This window comes from Leptonotus elevatus, chromosome 12, assembly GCF_054856555.1.
Source record: "Leptonotus elevatus isolate MCC_2025b chromosome 12, RoL_Lele_1.0, whole genome shotgun sequence".
Taxonomy (NCBI): Eukaryota; Metazoa; Chordata; class Actinopteri; order Syngnathiformes; family Syngnathidae; genus Leptonotus; species Leptonotus elevatus.
In genome coordinates, this window is record NC_141250.1 from 1,002,501 (window position 1) to 1,027,500 (window position 25,000).

Here is a 25,000-nt window from a genome sequence, read left to right on the forward strand (position 1 = left end):
GGAAGGAAGAAAGGGAGTTAGAGAAGCAAGAGGGCAAGGGAGGTGTTTACATAGGTTGTAAAGATTTAAGGGTCAACTAAGCATACCATTTTTTGTAATTGTCTTATTAAACATTGCTGTTACCAATCATCTGTTACAATGTTCTCTTCTATAATTTACAGACCTGTCTATTTTTACATTTATAAAAAATAAAGTTGTGTCCTCTTTCGATTGCTGTCGGCCTCAGTTTATGGACCAGATATCAAGTCCTGGAGAAAACAAAAACATAGACGTAATTTTGACAGTTGCATTACGTATTCAGTATAACCAAAAATGTAACACACGTTATTTGGACGTAAATAAATAAATAAAAGTGTAACACGATTTGGACATTTAACATGTAAAGAGCTCAGTCGTATTTTTGTCATAGTACAGGGTGATTCAAAAAGCATATGGCAAATCATCTTGATATATTTCAAAAACAATAGAAATCTCAAGCTTGGACACATGTGCTGAATGTGGCCACCACCGTCAGCATGGACAACATCAAGCCGATTTGAGAAATCCCCCCTTTACTCCCTTATCGGCTTGATGTTGTGTGCTGCCAGTGGTGGCCACATGGTGCATTTGTAAAACATGAGAGAAAAAAAACTTGAAGGTATGTACAACACGTGTCCAAGCTAGAGTGTTTCATTTTTTAAATATCGTGTGATGATTTTGGTGCATTCTTTTTTAACTCTTTGACTGCCAGACGTTTTCAGAAAAGGGATGCTGTGAGTGCCAGCCGATTTAAGCATTTTGACTGATCTTTCAAGGTCCACAGAAAATGTTGTGTTTGGACTATGGAAACACACATACTACCAAATGAAAGATTGAACTCCCATCTTTCATCAGAAAAAAAAGTTTGTTTCTACCTTATTCCGTTCTTCAGTAATCAACAATAGAAAATGGTTAGTTTCACCCAAATGCTCTTGTGTTTTGGACCAAAATACGGAGAAATCAAGCTTTTAGTGAAACGATATTATTTCATGCACTCTAGTGAATTTTGAACTTTTTTTTTTCCATGAATGATGCCACAAACATCTAAATAGTGCTTTACTTCTATAAAACACTATCACCAATAATGAAAAAGTGTTTTTTGATAGCAAAATACGTTTATTTACATTCAACAGTGTAACAATTTGACAACAATTTGGCAAACTATTTACAAATGTGTGCAACTGTGGTACTATTTACAATTATGTGGATGTTTCAACTACAGTTTTTCTTTTTGTGTAACACTCCTCTGCGTGCAAGGAGACGCAACAGGATTTGCACAACAGATTAGTTTCACTGCGATTGCCCCTTCGCGTGCACTTTCTTGCCGGCCGTTTTTTCCGGGGAATAGCAAGTATATACTGCAGTGTGTGTTGCCATCAAGTCTACTATCAGGATCATGCTACGGTTACGTTACGGTGGTGTTACGTCTGGCTTCCTCATGTCCTTCAGTTCCTATACCGGGTGGTAGATATTCTGATCCATCTTATCCACTCCATTCATGGTGGCATCGTAATCCAGAACCAGTGTCTTCTCCGTGATCAGACTGTACCCGCTCCTCCGATGAATATGCATTGGACTCGGGGTACTCTCCATCGTCCGATTGAACGCCCGCCTGTGTTCGGTTGTGCTCCGCGTTTTCCGGCGTTAGCATCGCTAGCCGGTGAGGCTTTACTACGTGATCATAGCGGCCGCGTCAACGCTTCCAACTTCGGCGTCAACCTCGGGAGTGACCATCATCATCATCAATGTGCATTGGTCGATGCTTTTCGACTACTCTTCATCGTCCGATTGAACGTCCGCCTGTGTTCGGTTGTGCTCCGCGTTTTCCAGCGTTAGCATCGCTAGCCGGTGAGGCTTTACTAAGTGATCATAGCGGCCGCTAGTGATGGCAGTGCGACACTGAAGCTTCAATACAAGCTTCAAACCCTGAACTACAATTCTATAGAACCACTGCTTCAAAGCTTCTTTTGGTGCGGAAAAAATCACGTGACATATGACGTCCGAAGCAGCGACTGATTCGTTGTCCGAATGAATCACATGCCTGGTTCGCGGTCCAATCACTTGATTCTCGATTCTGACAGGTGACAGGTTGAAACAGTTTTGAATTTGAGCGTCAACCCTTTATAACCGCTCTAAACAATGTACTATTCGTGGGTTGTCGGTGCGGTTGAATTGTCATTGCCTTGCGTTGTTACATTTGGTCATTCATGGAGCCAGCCAGGAAGAGAGGTCGTTCTGAAATGTGGGAACACTTCAATCTGATCACTCCTGATAAGGTAGGTGTGCTGGCTGTTTAAAGTTACGTATATAGATCAGAATCAGAAAAAAACTTTAATTATCCCCGGGGGACAATTATTTATTGATTTTTTTTTTCGAGGCGCAAATTAAATAAAAAACGTTTTGACTTGGACGGGAATGGAACCCGAGTTACCAGAGTGGCAGGTGATAATTTTACCACTGAACAACCAATGTTTGGTTGTAAAGCTTATATAAATAGGCTTTACCTTTTTTACTTTCTTCAATTGATTTGACCTCAGTCAGGTGCATGTGTAGAAACAGTATATGTAATATGATTAGTGTACCCATTTGGCTATAGCTTTATACAATCAAATTGCATTTTTATTTAAAAATGCTTTCTCTACAGGTCCAGTGCTTAGTGTGTGCTACTGAACTGAAGTATTATGGGAATACTTCCTCCATGATTAGGCACTTCACTGCCAAGCATGGAGTTGCTGTTAACCAGGGGAACACAAATCAAGGTATGCTATATGTATTATACTATTATTAACTAGACACACAAACACAATATGATATGACTGTATTCCATGACTCATAGGCCTGCTTCGTTTAAGTGCAATTTTACATAAATTCTTATTTTCTTTAATTCATTTTCTTTTTATTTCTTTGTGTCTTTATTTTTTTGTCTTAGTGGACCAGAAGCCAAAGCTGGATGAGGCTCTTGTGAATATGGTAGTGAAAGACTCGCAGCCTTTTTCCATCGTGGATGACTGTGGCTTCAAGGAGTTTGTGGCATTGCTTGATCCCACATACACTCTTCCATCCAGGCGGGCTCTAAAGAACATGGTGCTCCAGAAATATGAGGAGGAGAAGACCAAGACCAAGGCCAAGGCGGTCATGCAGAGGGTAGAGGCTGTGAGCCTAACTGCTGATATGTGGACCTCCATTAATATGGATGCATATCTAGCAGTGACCTGCCATTATGTAGATGACTCTGTGAAGCTGGCCACAGTTGTTTTGGGAGTGGTGCCTTTCCCTGAAGCTCATACATCTGTTAACATTACTGCTGCAATGAGGTCTCTCATGGAGAAATGGGGCATTGAAAGCAAAGTGAGCTCTATTGTAACGGATGCAGGGGCTAATATGGTAGCCTCTGTCAGAAGTTCCAATTTAAGACATGCACTTTACACCTTACAGTACTGATGGTTACTGTCATGTTTGTCTTTCAGATATTAACCTTTGGCACACACTGGACAGAGATGCTTTTGAAGCAAGGAAGGCAAGGAATGCCACAGCAGACGCTATAGTGGAGGTGCAGCGTTATTTGACTGAGCCACCCCTGGACCGATCAGAGGATCCACTGGTTTACTGGCTGAACCACCAAAATGTGTACCCTCATCTGTTTCAGCTTGCAAAACAATTTTTATGCACGCCAGCATCGTCGGTCCCGTGCGAGCGAGTTTTCTCTAAATGTGGAGAAGTTGTGAGCAAAAAAGAAACCGGCTCAATCCAAAAACACTGGAAAAAATAATGTACCTCAATAAAAATCTTGGAGTGTCCCCCATGACCCCCTGTCAGTTACACAAGCACACCCAACCTATGCCATATCTTACCAGCACTTTCTCCTCAACAACAAAATACACACATTCATCAGTCTTCATTAGGTCAATAGAACATGCTATTCGGTCTTAGTGTGAGTCCATCAAAAAAATTTCAAAGCAAAGATGCTTTAAATCCACTGCAGCCTTGCAGTTTACCAGTAGAGGTCACTGTAACTGAAGCTTCGAGTAATGAACCTATTTTCAAAACAATTGGCTCAAGTGGTTCAGTGCTTCACAAAAGCTTCATTTGCCCATCACTAGCGGCCGCGTCAACGCTTCCAACTTCGGCGTCAACGCTTCCAACTTCGGCGTCAAGCTCGGAGTCACCATCATCATCATCATCGTCGTCGACATCAATGTGCTTTTTTTTTGTTGTTTTGCGCTTTTTAGTATTGATCGATGCTTTCCGTCTTTGAAAAAAATGCTCAAGCGTGAGCTGCTTGCAACCAGTCGCCATTGTGCTTCATCAGCCATTGTCCCCTCAACACTCTAGCTCCGCCTCACGTCTTCTACTGACGCCCACCCAATCTTGTCCAAAGAGAGTCATCGCTGCCATCTAGGGGCCAAAACGAGTCATTATACTAACTAGATCTGCTTGATACTTTCAGCACAGCTGCCCAAGGCTTTCCTCCACCCGCTTCCAAAAAAAACCCAAAAAAACATAGTGAACGTCTTTTAACGTCTTTGGCGCCCCTCCGTAGGTTTTTACTAAACGTTATTTAACGTTTTTGGCAGTAAAAGAGTTAATCGCCCTGTAAATTTGAATGAAGCACTATTAGTAGCATGTAGTAATATAGTGGATTAGAGTATTTGTTGTTAGTACAAAATGTCTGCATTACGCACTTGGGTAATATGCAATACCTGTCCATTTCATTTCATTACATAAGGCGAAGAAAAAGTCACAAATAATAGAATATAGTTTAATAAAAAATATTTGGTGATTACTTTATAATTGATGATTAACGTTTACACAAACCATAAATTTGCCTCTTTTGCTTGTGTGCTCGCAAGCAAACCAAAAGTGGTTTATTATGCAATTGATGACAAATGGTTTTTGACCAGTAACCACCCCAGCCAATTGGAAGACAACAACAATAGGACCACGAATAATAATAAAAAAATAAAAAATAAACCAGAGCCAGGATTACAGTAAGTTACAGTCTAATAAAATGAAAATTACAGCATGAAGTTACTTTGTTAGATTTTTGGAAGCATGCCAGACATCAAGGGAATGGGTAACAACACCTTTATCCGTATGTCTGCCTTTTTCTGGATCTTTAGAAAGGAAGAATTGTTTTTTAAATCTGAACTACAATTCTAAAGGTGAAAAGCAAATATAAAGATCTGACCTGAGGATGACCTGCCTCATCACAGTCTATATCCAAAACTGATTCTTACAGCTCAATACAAGGGAGTGTACACATTGTACTCTGTAATGCACCAGTAAATAAAATTAAAAATTATGATTTCAATCATCTCGTGAAAAGTTAAAGATGTAAGGAATTACAATTTGAAAACATACCGCAATGAGATAGGTGGCACATAGTCAGAATCATAAGGACCAGAGGCCAGTTCTCCATCAAACTATATTCTGGAAATAAAACAGGAAAGCAGCACATGTAAATATTTACTGATCTTTAAGTACGGAATTATAGAAGGAATAATTGGTGACTTACACCGTGTTCTCCAGACTGTTTGCATTTTCCTCATCAAAAATGGCATCCTGTAGCTCCACTGATTTCATGCTACAAAGAAGAGAAAGCGCAAACAAACAAATGTTATACTCAAATTATAAAAGAAAACATAATTGTTTACCTTTCTTTTAGCAACTCTAGTGCTTGGTTTCACTCCCGCTATATGGAAGTTACCTCGATAAAAAAAATTAAAAAGATTGTCATGTAATAAATCATCATTTGCCTTCACGTGTTCTAAATATAGAACTAAAAAGTCACATAAAATTTCAAATTTTTAACTTACCTATCCGATTCCCCAGCACTCACTGAACTGGGGGAATGTGTACCTTTACTGATGACGTAGATGGCCTATGGGGTGTTGAAGTAGAGTATATGGGCCATGTCCTTTCAGGCTTTTCATAGCAACAAAGACACACAGTTACAATGCAGGTTACATGTATGCAAAGGTTGGAACAGTGGAAGTAAATTTTCATATGCGATTTGATTAGCACCTTATTTTTACACAGTTTACCTTGTAATAATTGTCAGACATTTTCAACACAAATTGTATTTGATTATGCAATGTTGTAAATTAATCACGACTGTTTTTACATTGGAGCAAGTTATGGTTCGGTGTGGCATATTGCATGGAATGGAAAACATTTAGAAAGATTTGGGCAGTGGCTTTTGTTTCAGCAGGTGAGAAATTATTAAATCACAACAGAAGCTTGCACATTCAAATAAGCCCTAATATACGACGGGCTTATTCAAAATAAACTATGCAGGTCCGCTACGTTTTTTCCCCCCACAAAATAATTCTACTGAGAGTAGCAATACACTCAATCGATTGCTCACGGAGCTACCATAACAAACATCGCTCTATGAATTGTTAGCAAGGCTACCTTCAGCATACTGCATGTCTAGTAATTTTGGTAGATTTTTAAATAGTGCTTACCTTTCAAGCCAATTGTGGGTCATTTTTCATCCCCAGAGCAGCTCTAAGCGTTCTCCATTGCAGGTCTTGTTTATTGCCAACGTCTATCAGTCTCCACTTTGTCTTTTTGTCCACTCAAATACACTCTTCTTCGTTTTTCTGTTTTCTTGGAGTCTGAGTTGGAGTTTGGGTTGTGCTCGAAGTTGGTTTATTCTTGTTTGTGGTAGTAATTTCCATCCCAACTGTAGAAAGTTAAAGGTGCTCATGCACGCAGTGTCGTACGCTAGCTAACACCATAGGGTAAACGCTATGTTTGGGACTTCACGGGGACGCGCATGACGTCACTCTCCACCACTCCCCTCCCCAAAGAAACTGTGGAGTGTGCGGACCCGCACATTCTACTATAAAGGGAAGATAAAAGCTGATAGGTGCAGTCAGAGTAAAAAGAGTCAAGGTCTTCGTACTCATCTGGGCATTGGTGGAGCATGCATGATGTAGAAAAAGCTCAAATGTAAAAATTTTAAACAGCACATTGCACCCTTAATGTATGACGTTTTGTAACAATATGTTGATAAATTATGACATTATACCATTTTACTCTAATCCAAAGGTGCTTTTTTTTATACCAGATTTTGAATAGGCTTTCCCCAAAATTGCAAATTTCCCCACACAAAATGCTTAATTTCATCCGATTTTCTAAATTCTTGCTGTGTTGTACGCAGGTTGAAGTGGCTGTTCCAACCACACATTGCATTTTGACAGATGTTCATTTTTGGGAAAACCTGTCACATTGCTACTATGATATAAGCCTCTCAGCACTAATTATTCACTGATTTCTGTAGTCCTTCGAAAAAGCAGACTGATTGTTTTGTGTTCAATCAAAATAAGAAATTAGCAAACATATTATTTTACTTAGGTTGACCAAACCAGTAACTAAATCAGTTTCAAAAAGGTTGGTAGTTACATCAACCCCTCTTTGTGGTATGACTTAATTGTTTTGAGGGAGGTGAGGGATATATATAATCACCAAACAATACAAAGTAAAGAACAATAATTGGTTCATAAACAGAAATCGGGTAAAATGGTTTCCTAATACACTTTAATGCAAAATAAATGTCAATGGAATAGTAAATATAATAATAAATTCTGAAAATATGTAATTGTGACATCCTAGATTTAAGAATAATTCAAATCTTTGAAAACAAAATTCAATTTAGGTCAAAACTGTTTCATATTTATATATCCGACTTCAGAGAAGTCAGTGCCTGGCAGTCATGAGCCTCACGTCACTGCATTAGGCACAAAGTCAGCAAAACTTGTTTGCAATGCTTCGCTATATAGTCAAATACACAAGTAATCCACATCTACCCTCCAACATGGCATGATGCCAACGTACCCCTCTGTGCTCAATTTCTTCATCTATTATTTTAGCGGTAGCTTTTCACATGCGTGTACGTTATGTGCTTCGTTGCCGTGACTGTTGTGATTTAGCAGTACCAGCGTTAGCTTCAGTCTTTCCAACCGACATGACGGTTCAAATTGTTGTAATGAATTTGACTAACATTTTGACATGGACAACTAGTTCCAAATCTATAATTTTATGTACTGACTTTGACTTTAATTTCTATGTAAATTTAGGGACCGTTGTTTAAGCGCTTAGAAACGGAAGCCTGTCTGCTTCGCCACCAAATGATCTTACCTGGATAACGTTGACGCCTTGATCTAACTGGGAATTTGATCTTGAGCCACGTCTTGCTCTATTAAAAACAGAAACAGTTGCAGCCATGTTGACTGAGGCGTGACAGCCTAGAGACGAGTCGAGCTGCAGACCATGGACTGTATGCCCAAATAGCCGTGACGTATTTCCGGGAAAATCTCATAACGCACCGCCTTTTCCGGTAATGCCATCGCCGTTTGTTCTCCTTCAGAGAACCTCGACCAGTTATCAGCCAGCGTTTTGGAGCATTTTTTTCATAATTTTTTTATGAGTGTGGTTGCATGCATTTGTCAAGGCATCGAAGAAGAGGAGAGATGACAGTATGCCGAGTGATCACTGCTGTGTGCCCACGTAGACAGGTTGTAACTCTCCCTTGTTTTTTCCTCTTATGCTGACCACCGGAGACAGTTTGTTGTAACTTGTTAACATTCGCAGGGACAACTGTAGTTGTCGACCACACAGGAGCGCCGTTTGTTAACAACAGAGCTGTATTTTGAAGCTTAAACTTTGATGTGTTGTTACTCTGTTTACGAAATTATCTAATGTTTCTGCGCTTCTGGCGTTTTGACTTTTCATGTGCCTGTGTGTATATTATTCATATGCTGCCATTTTATTGTATTAAAAAACATGAAAATATTTATATGAGTCATTCTTGCACCGCTGACAACGCTGTCGGATTTCCAAAGCAACCACTTTTCAGCAAGGCATTAAGACAAATGTCACCATGGGCTGACATAAAAAAAAAAAAAAGAGTCAGAGATCATCAGATCCCTTCGACAAAGAGGAGGCTACAGACCACATAGCTGTTGTTGGCTGGTTGATTTATAGATCATATTAGCACATTACAAAATATAAGTTAAAATAAAAATTTGAAGAAAGAAAATAATTAATCAATGTCCTAATTTACATGTTCAAAAGGAGTAGGAAGCACAATAACTTGTATATATATTCTTATCCAATAACGTATAATTTAAAAGAAAAAAAATGAACACGTTATGAACAGTTAGCTGGCAGGTTCCATCTGAAAGATCAAACACCTCAACCTTACCGTCTGACTGGTAGGGGGGAGGGGGTACTGTGTGGACTCCAGTAGTACCGGGAGAGGAGCTACAATACATAATTTATATTTACATTAAAAAATGTAATAAACAAAATAGCTTTAGTAGCTACTCAAACGGCTTGTATTTATGTGTAATAATAATTTTAAGCAATGGCAGCATTACCAGAGCTCAAGCCGTTAAAATTACGGCTATGGGTGATCTAATTAGTAGTTTTAAAATTCTGATAGACATAGTTTTAAAGCAAAGAGCGACTCCTGTTCTTTTTCAGTGGGTTAAAGATTTAGGCTTAGAGTTTTACAAACGCAATTCCTAAAAAGTTGGGACACTATAAAAATTGTGAATACAAATGTAATGCAATTATATGGAAGTGCCAAATTTCAATATTTTGTTCAGAATAGAACATAGTTGACAGGTCAAAAGTTTAAACTGAGAAAATGTATCATTTTAAGGGAAAATATGTTGATTGTAAATTTCATGGTGCCATCAAATCTAAGAGGCTGAAAAGATCAATTGCACTTACACAATTACACACACAAAACAGCTGGAAGACCAGTTACCACTAATTGAGGTTCATTGGCAACTTGATTGGAACATAAAAAGAGATCTCTCAGAAGCGAAGATGGGTAGAGAATCACCCATTCCTCCAATGTTGCGCAGAAAGATAGTGGAGAAACATCAAAAAGGTGTTTACCAGCAAAAAATTGCAAAAAGGTTGAAGTAATCATCATCTACAGTGCATAACATCATCCAAAGATAAAGAGAATCTGGAACAATCTCTGTGTGTAAGGGTCAAGGACAAAAAATCATACTGGATGCCCATGATCTTCGGGCCCTTAAACGGCACTGCACCGCAAACAGGAATGCTTACTGTAAGGGAAATCACAGAAAGGGCTCAGCAATACTTCCAGAAAACATTGTGGGTGAACACAATCCACCGTGCCAGCCGCCGTTGCCATATGAAACTCTACAGTACAAAGAATAAGCCATTTCTAAAGCAGACCAAGAAGCACAGGCGTTTCTCTGGGCCAGGGGTCATTTAAAATGGAGTGTGGCAAAGTGGAAACCTGTGAAGTTCTTTGTGGAAAACTATACTGACTTATATATATATATATATATATATATATATATATTGCCACCTTGGATTTGTAAAAAATGAAAAAAAAAGGGGCACCTGACCAAGCTCTGGCACTTAACAGTCAAGCCCTAAATTATTCATACCCCCGGCAAATTTTGAATATATGGACATTTTAGCAGAACAAAATCCCAAAACAAAACAGCAAAAAAGTGGTTAAGAAATGGTTCGCAGACAAAAATATTAATGTTTTGCAGTGGCCCAGACAGTTCAGACTTGAATTCAGAGTTCATCTGTGGAGAAAACTAAAGATCAGGGTGATGACAAGATGAGCTCATCACTAAAGATGAATGGGCAAAAATATCAGCCAAGTCAAGCAAAAAGCTGATCAGCAAATATAAGACGCGTTTTATTTTGCTGTAATAGCCAATAAAGGCTTTTCTATTGATTTTGAGGAGAAAGTTGTGAATCATTTTGGACGTGCCACTTTTTGTTCAAATGTCTGAACTTTGAATGTTCTGAATGTTCATTATTCAGCACACACTGTAAACTACAAACAAGGCATTCACTCTAAAAAACAATAAGAGACAAACACGACGTGTTTCTAGAAAAACAACACCCTCAATTATGTACGTATTACAAAGTTACAGACTTGGTAGGTTCTATAAAAAGCCACCATGTGATACAAGTGTCGATATATATACCTTCTTGTTAACATTTTTTGCTCAAATTGATGTAGAAATGTCTCAAAATCCCGCTGTTTCTATCTGCACTCTTTCATCGTGACTCACTGACTTCGGTGAGAGGACTGAAATTACCGTAATGACAGTACTTTTTCTGTAAAGCACAGGGGCTTAACTTTCAGACACCATGCCAGAGTTACGGTAATCCAAAGTGCACCTACAGAAATGAGCCGCCGGTGGCACGCTTGATAACAAAGCGTTCCACAGTAGCGCAGGGGGCATTTTTAGAATACAGAATTAAGGAAATCATCAAATCAAATTAGCTTATAGCATTCTTCCTATAAAAAAAAAAAACAAGACAGATTGTGTCCTGGGAGAGATTTTTATTCTCCCAGGACAGCTAGTAAAAAAAGAGAACAATTCTGGGAAAAACGGGAAGGATGGCAACTGTAGCACAGCATATTCTGGGTTTTTACCATTATTAGCCAGGTTTCCATCCAATTGTTTAGAATTTTTTAAGAGAATTTACTGAAAATGTGCAAAAAGGACATGCGTTTTATGCCCGTTTCCATTTGTTCTTCTCTTGCGAATATTGAGAGGTGACTCCGCCGTATACACCATAGAGATGTGATCCACCAGATGGGGAGAACGGGGCTAGTATCACGGGTAAGTTGTCACATTGCAAATTTCTTCTCCACCAAAGGCTGCAACGAAATAGTGGAATACTAGTTTTCTTTGCATAAATTTTTAACTTCATTCAATTTAACTTCATATACTTTGAAACAGGCGTCGTACATAGACAAATTCTAGCAGCAAATCATGTGGACTCGTTAGAGGAGAGATTCAGGCATCTTGTCATGCCTCACTCACTGCTCTGTTTTAAGCTAACTTTAAACTAGAGCAAGTATTATCCAACATGGTCGTTTGGGGCAACTTGTCTCAGTCATTTTGGGCTTTGTTGTCACATGTGCAAAAAATGGGCTTATGCAAAATGCATCTGTGGCACCTCTGTTTACGTATGCCAGAATTGTTCTTCAGATGTTGAGTCTGAAGAGTGAAAAAATTAATTTTTGATGATCTGTTGCATTGTTTAAAAATGGGTTTTCCATTTGTTGGAACTACAGTATATGCCCACATGTCAGCACTGGTTTAAGTTTCATGATGAACCATCCATCCATTAACCAAAATGCTTTATTTATTAAAAAAAAAAAATCTATTTAATCTCAAATTTCCAGTTTAGGGAAGCAAAACAGGCATTTGAGGCTGAGAGCTATGAGGCTGAGAGCCTACATGCCAGCAGTTCCTAAAGACTTTAATCTATTTCATAATATATTATTTAAGTTAAAGTTTGCTCAATGACTATGGTAAATTTTCAAGATCAATGATAAACAATTTCTCTGGCTGTATAACAAAACAAAACAGCAGAATACGGATAATTTTGTCCTTGTTTTATTAGTTGCAAAATCCAGTGTGACATCTTACCCCATATAATGTGACAACTAACCCATTGGTGGAGCAACATGTCACATGTTCACTCCCTCTATTTGATGGCTTATAACTCTGCACGACACAAGGTATGAAAATGACATGAATACAAAAAATATACCTTAGGCTTTGGTCTTTCATCTGGTATACATTTTGTTTATATATGATGTATTGATTCCAAGAAATATATAAAAATATAAAAAGTGATACAACTAGCCCCAGGCTGCCTAATTTAAAAGAAGAAGAAGACCAATATAAGTGACTGTGCCGTGCGATGACGTCGTATGAGTTTTCTTTTGTACTTCTTGATAAACTGTAGCTTTTCTTTGCTGTTTTCCATGTAAAATAGCATTAATATTCACTTTTTTAATGAATTCCAAAAATATGTCAGTTTTGACCCCCCCCAACCACCCCCCCCCCCCCCCCCCCAAACATACCTTACTTTATCGTTTGCCATTGCTTTGGGACTACAAACGTACGTGTGACGTAACATCCGGTCAAAACGTTTGTGAATTTTGGGCCTTTTTTCGAATTTCTAGCATTTCCATTCAGTTTTATTTTTGCATTTTTGTAAATTTGAATAAAAATGGGTGGATGGAAACCCAACTATTGTGGGGACTACTCGTGCTTTGTGGGGACATTTTCAGTGAAGGCATTGGAACAATGAAAAACATCAAAGCCCGCATTGAGCTGCAAAAGGATGCAAAATCAAATTTCACAAAGCTCGCCCTGTTCCATACACCTTACATCCTAAGGTGGAAGCTGAGTTACAACATCTCATGGATCAAGAGATATTAACCAAAGTGGAGTGGTCGGAATGGGCAACACCAAATGTGCCTGTTTCTAAAAAGACAACAGACAAAGTGCGTATTTGTGGTAACTCTAAAGTAACAGTGAACCCAATACTGCACAGACCAATATTCACTCCCTCGTATTGATGGCATTTGTGCGTCGTTAGCAAATGGTGAGCATTTCACAAAGATTGACTTGGCCCAAGCCTACATGCAGATGGAGATGGAGGAAAATTCACGCAAGTATGGTACCATTAACACGCATAAAGGACTTTATCAGTACAACAGACTTGTGTTTGGCATCACAAGTGCCCCATCAATCTGGCAACCATGGACCAGGTGCTACAAGGTACCCAGTGCTACTTGGATGACATAGTTGTGACTGGCCTCGACAAAGAGACACAGTTGGCAAACCTAGATCAAGTTTTGACAAGACTGGAAGAATATGGCTTAAGAGCAAACAAAAAGAAATGTGAGTTTTTCAAGGAGTCTATTTAGTACTGTGGACACAACATACACGAAAATGGACTGCACAAGACTCAGGACAAAATTTACCCCATTGTCAATGCACCAAACCCTGAAAATGTAAGCCAGCTGCGCACACCTTTCTAGGTCTTGTCTATTATTACAAGTTTTTGCCAAACCTCTCAACTGTCTTGCATCCACTTAACTCACTGCTCCAACAAAACACTAAGTGGAAATGGACCAAGGACTGCGAACAGGCATTCAAAAAGGCTAAGAGACTCAATATTTTGGATGAAGTACTAACACACCATGACCCAAACTTGCCACTGTGCTTGGCCTGTGATGCGTCACGATATGGAAATGGTGCCGTTTTATCATACCAAATGAAGGATTGCTCAGAACATCCTGTTGTTTTGCCTCACGCTCTTTGTCACCTGCTGAAAGGAACTACGCACAAATAGACAGAGAAGCTTTGAGCCTGGTGTGGGCTGGACTAGTACTTGTATGGAAAGCACTTCATTTTGATTACAGATCACCAACCATTACTTTCCATCTTTAATCCACACAAAGGTGTTCCTGCTATGGCTGCAGCACGTGTACAACGTTGGTTTTTTTTCCATGGAGCTCACACTTACACCATCGAATACAAAGGAACCAAATTGCATGGAAATGCTGATGGTCTGTCCCGCCTTCCACAAGCACAATCTGAGAAGGTCGCTGACCCTGCTTTGGCTGTTCACATAGTACAAATGGAACCTCTTCCTGTCACCAGTGGGCAAATAAGCAAGGAAACAAGGAATGACCCCTTACTGGCTAGAGTGTATGACTTGACTGTAAACGGATGGCCAGCACATTGTGAAAATGAACTGTCACAATACTTCTCGAGGAAAGATCAACTTACTGTGTCAAGGCTGTCTCCTATGGGTTCACTTGTTATTGTGCCACCAAAGCTGCGACAGAAGGTACTCACTTCTTTGCATGATGGGCATATGGGTGTAGTTAAGATGAAAAGTCTTGCAAGAAGCTTTGTGTGGTGGCCTGGCCTTGATAAACAAATTGAAGATCTTGTCAAGTCATGCACAGGGTGTCATCAGACACAACGCCAACCCCAGCTTGCACCCGTTCACACTTGGGAATGGCCAATGGCTCGCTGGCAACGCATACATGTGGATTATGCTGGACCCTTCATGGACTACATGTTCCTCATTGTGGTAGATGCACACTCCAAGTGGCTCAAAGTGTTCACTGTAAATAAAGCCAATTCTGCAAAAACTATAGACTTGAAGCAAATACTTTTTGCCTAGTGAGTGACAACGGTGCCCAATTCACTAATGAGGACTTCCGGCGTTTCTAGAAATACAACGGCATAAGGCACATCACGTCGGCCCCTCACCACCCTGCGACCAACGGATTGGCTGAGCGTTTTGTTCTGACTTTCAAACAGTCCATGAAGTCAAGAATGAAGGAGGACGTGCCTCTGCTGCAGAAAATTGCACATTTTCTGATGTCTTACAGAAACACATCACATGCCACAACAGGTCAGTCACCTGCAATGTTGTTCATGGGAAGAAACCTAAGGTCACGTCTGGATCTACTGAAACCTGACATACGCAACCATGTTCAAGACAAACATTGCTCATCATCTCAATGGCAGAGAAAATTGAGAACATTTGAAGTTGGCCAGAAGGTCCTTGCCAGAGATTATTACAGTCACAGTGACAAGTGGAAGTCTGTTGAGATCCTATCCTAAACAGGACCGCTCTCCTACACTCTTGAGTGTAGAACCTGATGTCATATGGCGAAGACATGTTGACCAGCCTCTGGATGCATCACATGGAGAAGTTGATAAAAAAAACTGCAACTCCAACTGTATCTTCCATTGTGGAGGATAGCCCTGAAACACCAAGCACACCCACTGCTGAGAGTAACATCCTCTCACCGTCCACCAGAGACTGTGGAAGTTGCTGAACCTGTCACAAACCTCAACAATCCACCAGGACGGCGATATCCTGAGAGGTACTGCAAACCCTCAGAGAGGCTTGACTTATAGTCAGCTAAGAATAAGTTGTTTTTGTGTTTAAAAAAAACAGAAGAAAAGTTATATGGTCAATGATGTGATGTTTTGGAGACATTTGATATTGTTTTGTAGTGGTAAACTAAACATCCAATTAAAGTTGCAATTTACAATGTTTAAATTGTGTTTTTCTACTTAACTGTAAGTGTTTAGTATGATGTGTACATCCAAGCCGGAAGGGAGGAATTGTTATGTATTTGCTCTAAATGATCAAACATTTTATTGTGGCATTATAGTGTAATGGGCACTACTTTTTGTTGCTGTTGGATTCCAGTGTGTCTCCCTAGCGGCGTGATATTGTATTTTACTATGACACTTGTTAGTAAATAAAGTGCAGAAACTGCGAACTGGTGTTTGTCTTACTTATAAAGGTTATGTAAGTGATAAACATAACAAATTCCAAAAAGTTTTCTGTTTTGTCGTCCTCCCAAACATACCTTACTTTATCGTCCGCCATTGCTTTACGACTACAAACATACGTGTGATGTAATATCCGGTCAAAACGTTTGTGAATTTTGGGCCCTTTTTCAAATTTCTAGCATTTCCATTCAATTTTATTTATGCATTTTTGAAAATTCGAATAGAAATGGGGGGATGGAAACCCAACTATTGTGGGGACCACTCGTGCTTTGTGGGGACATTTTGGCCGGTCCTCACAACTCCAGACCTCTTTTTGAGGGTCAAAATTTTATTTGATAGTTTAAGTTGAATTGAATTTTAGTTAGGGTTAGGTTCAATAAAAAAACTTACAAAATGCACAATGTCAATGGGATGTCCCCACTAGGAATTGTGTGTGCGTGTGTATGTGTGTGCGTGCACGTGTGTGTGTGTGTAAGAAATGAGGGACAGCAGGAAAATGATTTATACCTGGACATATTTCAACTTTATTGGCAATACAAAGGAAGAATGTCGAGTCTGTAAGGAGAAAAACAAGAATATTATATGATATTAATGAAGGTGTCAGTGTCTCTTGACTTATGCAACGGTTACTACTTGATGCTGGATGGAGACTGTACATTGGAGCAATGTCAGTCCCTCCTGAGAGAATCTTCTCCAAAACAGGGCAGTTCCTCAAAGTAGAAGCACTTAGGATTCATGTCAGACCCAGTATTTTTTTTTTTCAATTTCACATGATATTAGTTAACTTATTTTGTTTTGTGTCTTTAGTTCTATGTCTAATGAATTCTCTATCATGTGTTTTTCTTTTTGCAAGCATTCTGCAATTCCTTTGACATTAACTGATTATCTTTATACTTTTGTTTTCTGCAAAATTGTTTAATTGGACAGTTTTTACCATATGTTATAAAAAACATTTAAAATAATTAATAAATTAAATTGTTTTCTTCATACATAATATCCCAATTTTGTTGTAATTACTCATTATTGAGTACAACCATGGCTTCTCCTGTCTTACCCCTTCTGTACAGTTATCTCGCCCTGCTTGTTTCATTACAAATTGTGAAAAATGGAAGATGATCACTGATTTCATTTATCCACTTAATGTGTGACCATTTAATTAAAAAATACATTATCACTTCATGTCACACTATTGATCTCATTCTGATAGGTCTGATTGTTTGGGGGTGTAAGATGATACTGTAAAGAGTATTAATAAATTCAGTCCTATGTTTATATGGATGTAGAAAATCTACATTGAAATCACCTCCGATGAACCAGATTTTATGATTTGTAGAGAGTTCAATTAGCTTTTTTCAGACAAAAAAAAAATCTTCTTCCCAGTAAAGAGAAAATCCTTGCTGAAACTGCAAACAAGATAAGATGATTTTCTCTTCACTGGGAAGAAGATTTTTTTTTTGTCTGAAAAAAGCAAATTGAACTCTCTACAAATCATAAAATCTGGTTCATCGGAGGAAAAAAAGAATTTTGCCAAAAGTGTCAGCAAGGTAAGATTTTTTCTTTACAGGAAAAAAGAATTTTGCCAAAAGTGTCAGCAAGGTAAGAGGATTTTTCTTTACTGGAAAAATAGTTTTTGTCTGAAAAAAATAAACTCTAAACTCAGTCAAAAAGTACACAACAAAATTGCCAGTGTTAGATTAACACAGATTGTTTAATGTAACACTAGAAAAGTGTTTGTGTGTCCACACCAATGAGTGTAAATTTGACACTTTTCAAAGTGTTGCTTTTTCACACATAACCAGTGTTACTTCAACACTGTATCGTGTTAAAAATCTACAATGGTAAACACTCAGTAGTGTTTAAAGTACTCCACACTAGTGTCAGTTTAAAAAAAAGAACTCTGACAAACTACACTTAACCCTGGTGTTTAATTACTTATGTGTGTATAGCACCAGTGTCAATGTTAAAATTTTAACTAAGTCAAACTATACACTATAAGGCCCTCAAAGCACAATTTACAATTTGACTACCTCTTCACCTACTGATGATGACACAGAATCAGGAGCAACTGGGGGTTCGGTATCTTGTTCAAGGATATTTTGAGATAGTCACACTGGCCTAGGATCAAACCCACAGTCTCAGGGTTGTGAGACGACCACTCGATCACTGATCCATAATGCCCAAACAAACTGGATGAATCGTTATTGACATAAAACACGCTTACTCATTCACTCCAAGCCATTTTCACTGAAGCAACCACCTTCGCTGGCGGCTATCTTACTGGATTTTGACTGATTTTGCTAGGCCCACAGAATATTCTGTTCTATTGATATAAAAACATGGAACCTACCCCCAAAAAATATGAGTCTCTTCTTTCACCGGGAAAAAGGTATATTTGTATCTGTTTCCGTTTTGTTTCATTATTTACAAACCAGTTTAAAATTGTGGGGAAAATAGCTTGTTGCAACATGGCCCTGGCTGATCTCTTATACTCTGCTGCCACCTGCTGGCCATTTTTGTAATAACTACCATTGCTTAAAGCGACCTCTTCATGTCAGAAGCTGTATCAAAGTCTTCTGTATGCTCTAGCATAAAAAAACGTATAAATAAGTTTTTGGGAGTGAAGGACAACGTATTTAAAAAATTTATTTATACATTTTTCTGTTTGATTAATTAAAAGTCAAACGGCTCCCCTCGACAGGGCGCTGGAGAATTGGAAAGTTTCTCCTTCACCGGAAATGAATCAATTTAACACTCAAGGTTGTATAATTCTGGTTACAACCAACATCCACCAGGAAATTTACTCTGACAGTGAAACTTTTTTTTATCCTAACAGTGTTAAAATAATAATAATGCATCAGATTTATATAGCGCTTTTCTAGACACTCAAAGATGCTTTAAAATACAATGGATAACATTATTCATGCACTCACACATTCATACTGTGGTGGCGGTAAGCTACTTAAGTAACCACAGCTGCCCTGGGGCAGGCTGACGAAGCGAGGCGGTCAGTGTATGCCTATGGCCCCTCCGACCACCACCAAACATTCACACCTTCCATACACCAGTGTGAGTAGCACTGGAGGCAATGTGTGTGAAGTGTCTTGCCCAAGGACACAACGACACATGACATGGGGAGAGCGGGGATCGAACAGCCGACCTTCTGGTTACTGAACGACTGTCTCTACAACCTGAGCCACTGCCGCCACAAAATGACACAAATATAACAAAAGAACATGAGTCATTACATTTGAGTTTGGTACAAACAACTTTTTCTGGTTTTCAACTGTATATTAAAGTGGTCAATTAGGCAGCACTGTGGCACATTGGTTAGCATGTCTGCCTTATGTGCACACAATTATCCATCGGTTTGAATGGTTCTATGTGCCCCATAATTAACTGGCAAGGAATTCACAGCTCCCCTCTTTGGTGGAGGTTATCATGCATGCCAGATCCACCACACCAGCATCTACTGAAACTCAACCAGAATTTGCTTCTCCCACTGGTCGCTGAATCAGTGGAGGCTGGTGTTTGTGCATCTCACTCTGCTTCATCTATCCTTACTTTAGTCTTTCCTCTGGTCACTTGAGGTCTCCCTAATCTGTTGGAATTCAGATGTATCTGGGATTGGTGAAAGATTCTGGTTTTGTAACTCTGTGGGTGGTGTCTATTAATACATTTCACTTTGTTTCATCTTTCTTTCCTTTGATCCTTTTGCTGGTCTCCTGACAACTTCACGACTCCGGCGGGACTCTGAAGTATCCGGTTAAGGTGAAGGGTCTGCGATTTATCACAGGTTTCAGGTGAATTAAAGAGCACATGATCACATGCACGCACGCACACACACACACACACACACACACACGCAAAAAAAAAAGTGAGAGTGATGATGATGACATGTTGACTCGGGAAGGCTTCCGAATGAATAATACTGAGCTCTCCAAAAAAAGAAGAAAAAAAACTGTCAAGGAATCCAGCTGGGATACGCTCCACCTCACCTGGTACCCTGAACAAGCTAAGTACCAGTAGTACAAAAGGGACGAAAGGATGGATGGTCAAAGTCTGAGTCATTTGAGTACACATGCGGCTCTCTTTAAGTTCTATTAGTTGAATTGACAGATGAACAATAGAGCAATAAGGGTGAACTGAAGTCTGACAATGGGGGATACACCTGGAGACCTGGAGCACGGATCTGAAACAATAAAAATACAATGGCAATAAATAGCATTTTTTTTCCTTAATAAATGTGTACATACTCTATAGACCAGGGGTCACCAATGTGGTGCACGTGGGCAGCACATTGGTGACCCCCAATGACCAGCTGCGTAGCCTGCTGGCATGTTCTAAAAATAGTGAAATAGTCCCGGTGATGGGACAGTTGTGATTTCCTAAGAATGGTGTTGTCTTGGTCATTTGGAAATGTAGACAGTAGCAGGTATCTGGAGAAATAAAAAGTTCTATATTGATATGTATCAGTTTCCCAATTATCATAAGAAATCATTCACATTGTCACTGTCTTCACAGTATTATTACATTCATTAACACATAATTCACCGGGTGCACATACAAATTCTCAAATGAGCACTAGAGGCTGTTTGGTGTTCATTGAACATCCCCCCACCCTACCCCAACACCTCATGAATGAACGTTAAGACTTATAGCTTATGGAGAACCAAAACTGCCAAAATTAAAAATAAATAAATAACTATTAAATTAAATAAATGAATAAAAGTGAAAATAAAAACGGATTATATATATATTACGTGACTACTTCTGTAAATACTGGCAGAAGGACCCCCCTTAGCTGTTCAACAACGTACCTGACATTAAACAACGCACGCAAGGACCGCTTAGTAGTCTGTAACAATATGCCCAATGTAAAATACACCAACTCAGCGCTTAACTAAAGCTAGCATTAACATAGCATTTATCATCCACTGATGCCATCACACCACAGCAGGTAAAGTAAGGTATTTTTATTGTTTGAATACTGTACTGTAAATGTACAAAACATAAACAGAAATTCAAATAGAAATGTTTTGTTTTTGGAGCTTGGGAACGGATTAATTGCATTTACATTATTTCCTATGGGAAAAAATGTTTCAGAGGTTGAACAATTCGGACTTTGAACACTTCTCAGGAACGAATTATGTTCAAACTCCGAGGTACCACTGTGTATATATATATATGTATATATATATATATATATATATGTATATGTATATAAATATATGTATATATATATATATATGTATATGTATATAAATATATGTATATATATATATATATATGTATATATATATATATATATATATGTGTATATATATATATGTATATATATATATATGTATATATATATATATATATATATATATATATGTATATATATATATATATGTATATATATATATATGTATATATATATATGTATATATATATATATATATATGTATATATATATGTATATATGCATATATATGTATATATATATATATATATATGTATAAATAAATCTAAAGAAAATAAATGTTGAAATAAATACAAAATAAATATATAAATATAATTGAATATCAATCAATAAATAAAAACGCTCTGCTCTCACATTTATTTATTTCATGCTGCAGACATTCTGTCAGGTCGAAATGTTATTCAAATGAGGGGGCGGTCCTAAGCGTGTCTTGGGTTGGCCTCCGCTGTTGCAAACTGCATTGAGTGAGCGGATCGGCGAACAAGGAAGTGTCGCCGGCTTGCATAGAGAGTTCCAGCAATGGACAACTACACTGTCCACTGTCACCATAACTTGCGACTTCAGTTGCTTGACAACAAGTCGTGGTAACAGTGGACAAGATAGTCGTCTAAGCCGGCAAGACTTCTTTGTTCGCCGACCCACTCACCCGACCATTGAAAAGCAGTTTGTAACGGCGCAGCCCAACCCAAAACACGCTTAGGACCAGGGTGGGTAGTAATGAGTTACATTTACTCCATTACATTAACTTGAGTAACTTTTTGAAAAAAAGTACTTCTAAGAGTAGTTTTACCACACAATACTTTTTACTTTTACTTGAGTAGATGTGTGAAGAAGTAACGCTACTCTTACTCCGCTATATTGGGCTACACTAGAGTCGTTACCCGCTGACCCATTCATAAATTAGATTTACCGTATTTTCACATAAGCACTCCGCTTGACTGACTGTGTGGGAGCACGTCTGTCTTGTCACCCCGCAGTCCGCAGGACTTTGTTCTTCATTGCCCGGAGATTCTGGTGGCCGGCCATAGAGGCATCGGTACGTGAATACATGGAAGCTTGCCCAGTATGTGCCCGGAACAAGGCGTCCACCCGATCGCGGATGGGTCTCCTCCAGCCTCTCCCCATTCCTTCCAGACCCTGGGCCGACATTTCCCTGGACTTTGTTGCCGGACTCCCAGCCTCCCACGGTAAAACCACAATACTTACAGTTGCAGACCGATTCTCGAAAATGGCACGATTCATCCCCCTAGCCAAACTACTATCAGCAAAGAAAACCGCTGAGGTCATGATAGACCATGTATTGCGGGTCCATGTTTTTCCTCGCCGCATCGTATCCGACCGTGGACCTCAGTTTGTTTCACGATTCTGAGGGAGTTCTGTAGGGTACTAGGAGCCAAGGCCAACCTGACCTCCGGTTACCATCCAGAAGCAAATGGACAAGCTGAACGCCTCAACCATCAGCTTGAGACCGGACTCCAATGTCTGGTGTCCCAAAACCCGGCAACCTGGAGCGAACACCTGGTATGGGTCGAACTCGCTCATAATTCTCTGCCCACATCCGCAACAGGTTTTTCACCCTTCAAGTTCGTCCACGATTACAACCCTCCCTACTTCGCCGATTTGGAAGAGGGGGCGACCGTACCTCCGCCCACGCCATGATCCGCCGGCTGGCTCTCCAGCTCCAGGGTGACAGAGTGAAGAGGGCCGCGAACCGGAAAAGGAGACCCGCGCCCCACTACCGACCGGGTCAGCGAGTCTGGCTGTCCGCAAAGAACCTACATCTCAAGGTACCCTGCCCGAAACTGGCCCCGAAATTTGTCCATAAGTCCTACAGCCGTACGCCTTTGTCTGCCTCGATCCCTCCGCGTCCACCCCACGTTCCACGTCAGTCAGGTGAAGCCTGTCCGGAACAGCCCCATGGTCCCAACGGAACCAGCATGGTTGCCAAATGGTGCCTTGTGTTGCCTTGCTCCTGTGCCTTGTTTTTTGTGCCTTTCCCCTCCTGAGTGGAGCACCTTTAGTTGTCCCTTTTTTTTGAGTGCCCGGTTTTTTCTCCAGTTTTGAGCAATTTGTGTTCAGCGTTTTTTCCCTCTGGTAGAGGTGATTTTGAGTTTGTGAATACACTGCTGCCGTTGAGGCCAACCTACTCCCTGCGCCTGGGTCCTCCCTTCCTTGTTGTGTCAGTAATGGTTCAGATTGAACAACAAAATCAGGTTGAAACAATTGGAAAGTCCAAATTGCTCAACAGGTACACAAACTTTTGAGAAGCACTGTATATATATATATGTAAAAGTATGACAATATATGCATAAGGCACACTGTTCAATGTGCTCACTATTAATAATTACTATAATAACCTTTGTTATTAATAATCGAATATATTAGCTGTATACTAGCAGTTTTTTTTGTTTTGTTTACTCTACATACCTACTATTTATTGTGTAACGGATGTTAAAAGGGGTAGGACCTAAAAAGTTTATGCTTCTTCCTACTCCTTTTCGAACATGTATGTGTAAATGTGTAGCTCATGATTGGGTGAAACACTGTGAAATTTGTTGTGTTTGTTGTTTTATAGGTTTTGTATATTTTGTCTTTACACACTATTACTTTTAAAACCAGATAAGTCAGATTTTTTTTTAATATACATGTTAGAAATAAAATTGGGAAAAAATAAACTTGTGATAACCCAAGGTATGAGATAACAGGAAATCATTGTCAAAAAAAGGTAACAAAAAACATCCTGAGGAGTGGACCTATTAGAATATAGCTAAATTTCATCATTATTCACAAATCTGGTAAAAACTGTGGGGAAAGGAGGTTTTTGCAACACGGCCCTGGTTGATCTCTTATACTCTTATGCCACCTGCTGGCCATTTTTGTACTAACTACCATTTCTTCAACCGTTCTCTTCAGTTCAGAGGTTGTATCAAAGCCTTCTGTATGCTCCAGCAATAAAAAAAAACATTAAAAACGAACAAATAAGTCTTTGGGACACTGGTAATATTTAAAATAGAACGTATATATACGTTTTTGGGAGAAAATGAGTTAAGAAGTAAGAGAATGCAAAAACACACACTCCTTAGCCCGAAAATGAGCATCATGCGCGTCACTGGCAATAACTTTCGGATCCACCACAAAAGTTAATTTCACAATCAATTTGATGGTTACGCACCTATAGTTATGCATGATGGGTGTGTCAGAAGGAGAGACGGGATAATTGCTGCATATTTGCATACTTTCGATCTCACCATTCATCATACATGGTGATTAAAAAAGAATCAAAACGCAACATAAAAAACAAAAACAATAGAAAAATCTAGCTTGGATATGTGTGTTGTACATACCTTCAAAGTTTTTATTTCACGCTTTACAAGTGCCCAATGTGGCACTGAATGAAAATGTGCTTCAGCATTGAATTGTTAGGAGAGGTATTACAGACCGGTGGTGGCCACATTGAGCACTTGGAAGACATGAAGTTAAAAACTTGAAGGTTTGTGCAACACGTGTCCAAACTATAGTTTTCTATTGTTTTTCATTTTTGAAATATCGTGAGATGATTTTGGCAGATTATTTTTTAATCACC

General features: G+C 39.2%; 2 protein-coding genes across 5 annotated transcripts in view; both read right to left on the reverse strand.

Annotated features, from left to right (window-relative positions):
* The window catches only part of ccdc93 (CCC complex scaffolding subunit CCDC93), a 79,173-nt gene extending 70,842 nt beyond the window's left edge, over positions 1-8,331 (reverse strand). For 2 of the 3 annotated variants that reach the window (XR_015096755.1, XM_086091992.1), the window contains exon 1: positions 8,164-8,331. Coding sequence is in view for 1 of the 3 variants with exons in the window: in XM_086091992.1 (XP_085948118.1) it covers positions 8,164-8,250 (87 nt within the window). In the remaining 2 variants the exon portion in view is untranslated. The remainder of the gene's footprint in view (positions 1-8,163) is intronic. The other variant, XM_086091993.1, reaches the window with a different exon arrangement.
* A 9,530-nt stretch (positions 8,332-17,861) lies between these two features.
* lmln (leishmanolysin-like (metallopeptidase M8 family)) overlaps positions 17,862-25,000 on the reverse strand; it is an 86,027-nt gene continuing 78,888 nt past the window's right edge. For both annotated transcript variants that reach the window (XM_086090606.1, XM_086090610.1), the window contains one exon: positions 17,862-20,361. In XM_086090606.1, the coding sequence (XP_085946732.1) occupies positions 20,273-20,361 (89 nt within the window). In that variant the 3' untranslated portion in view covers positions 17,862-20,272. The remainder of the gene's footprint in view (positions 20,362-25,000) is intronic.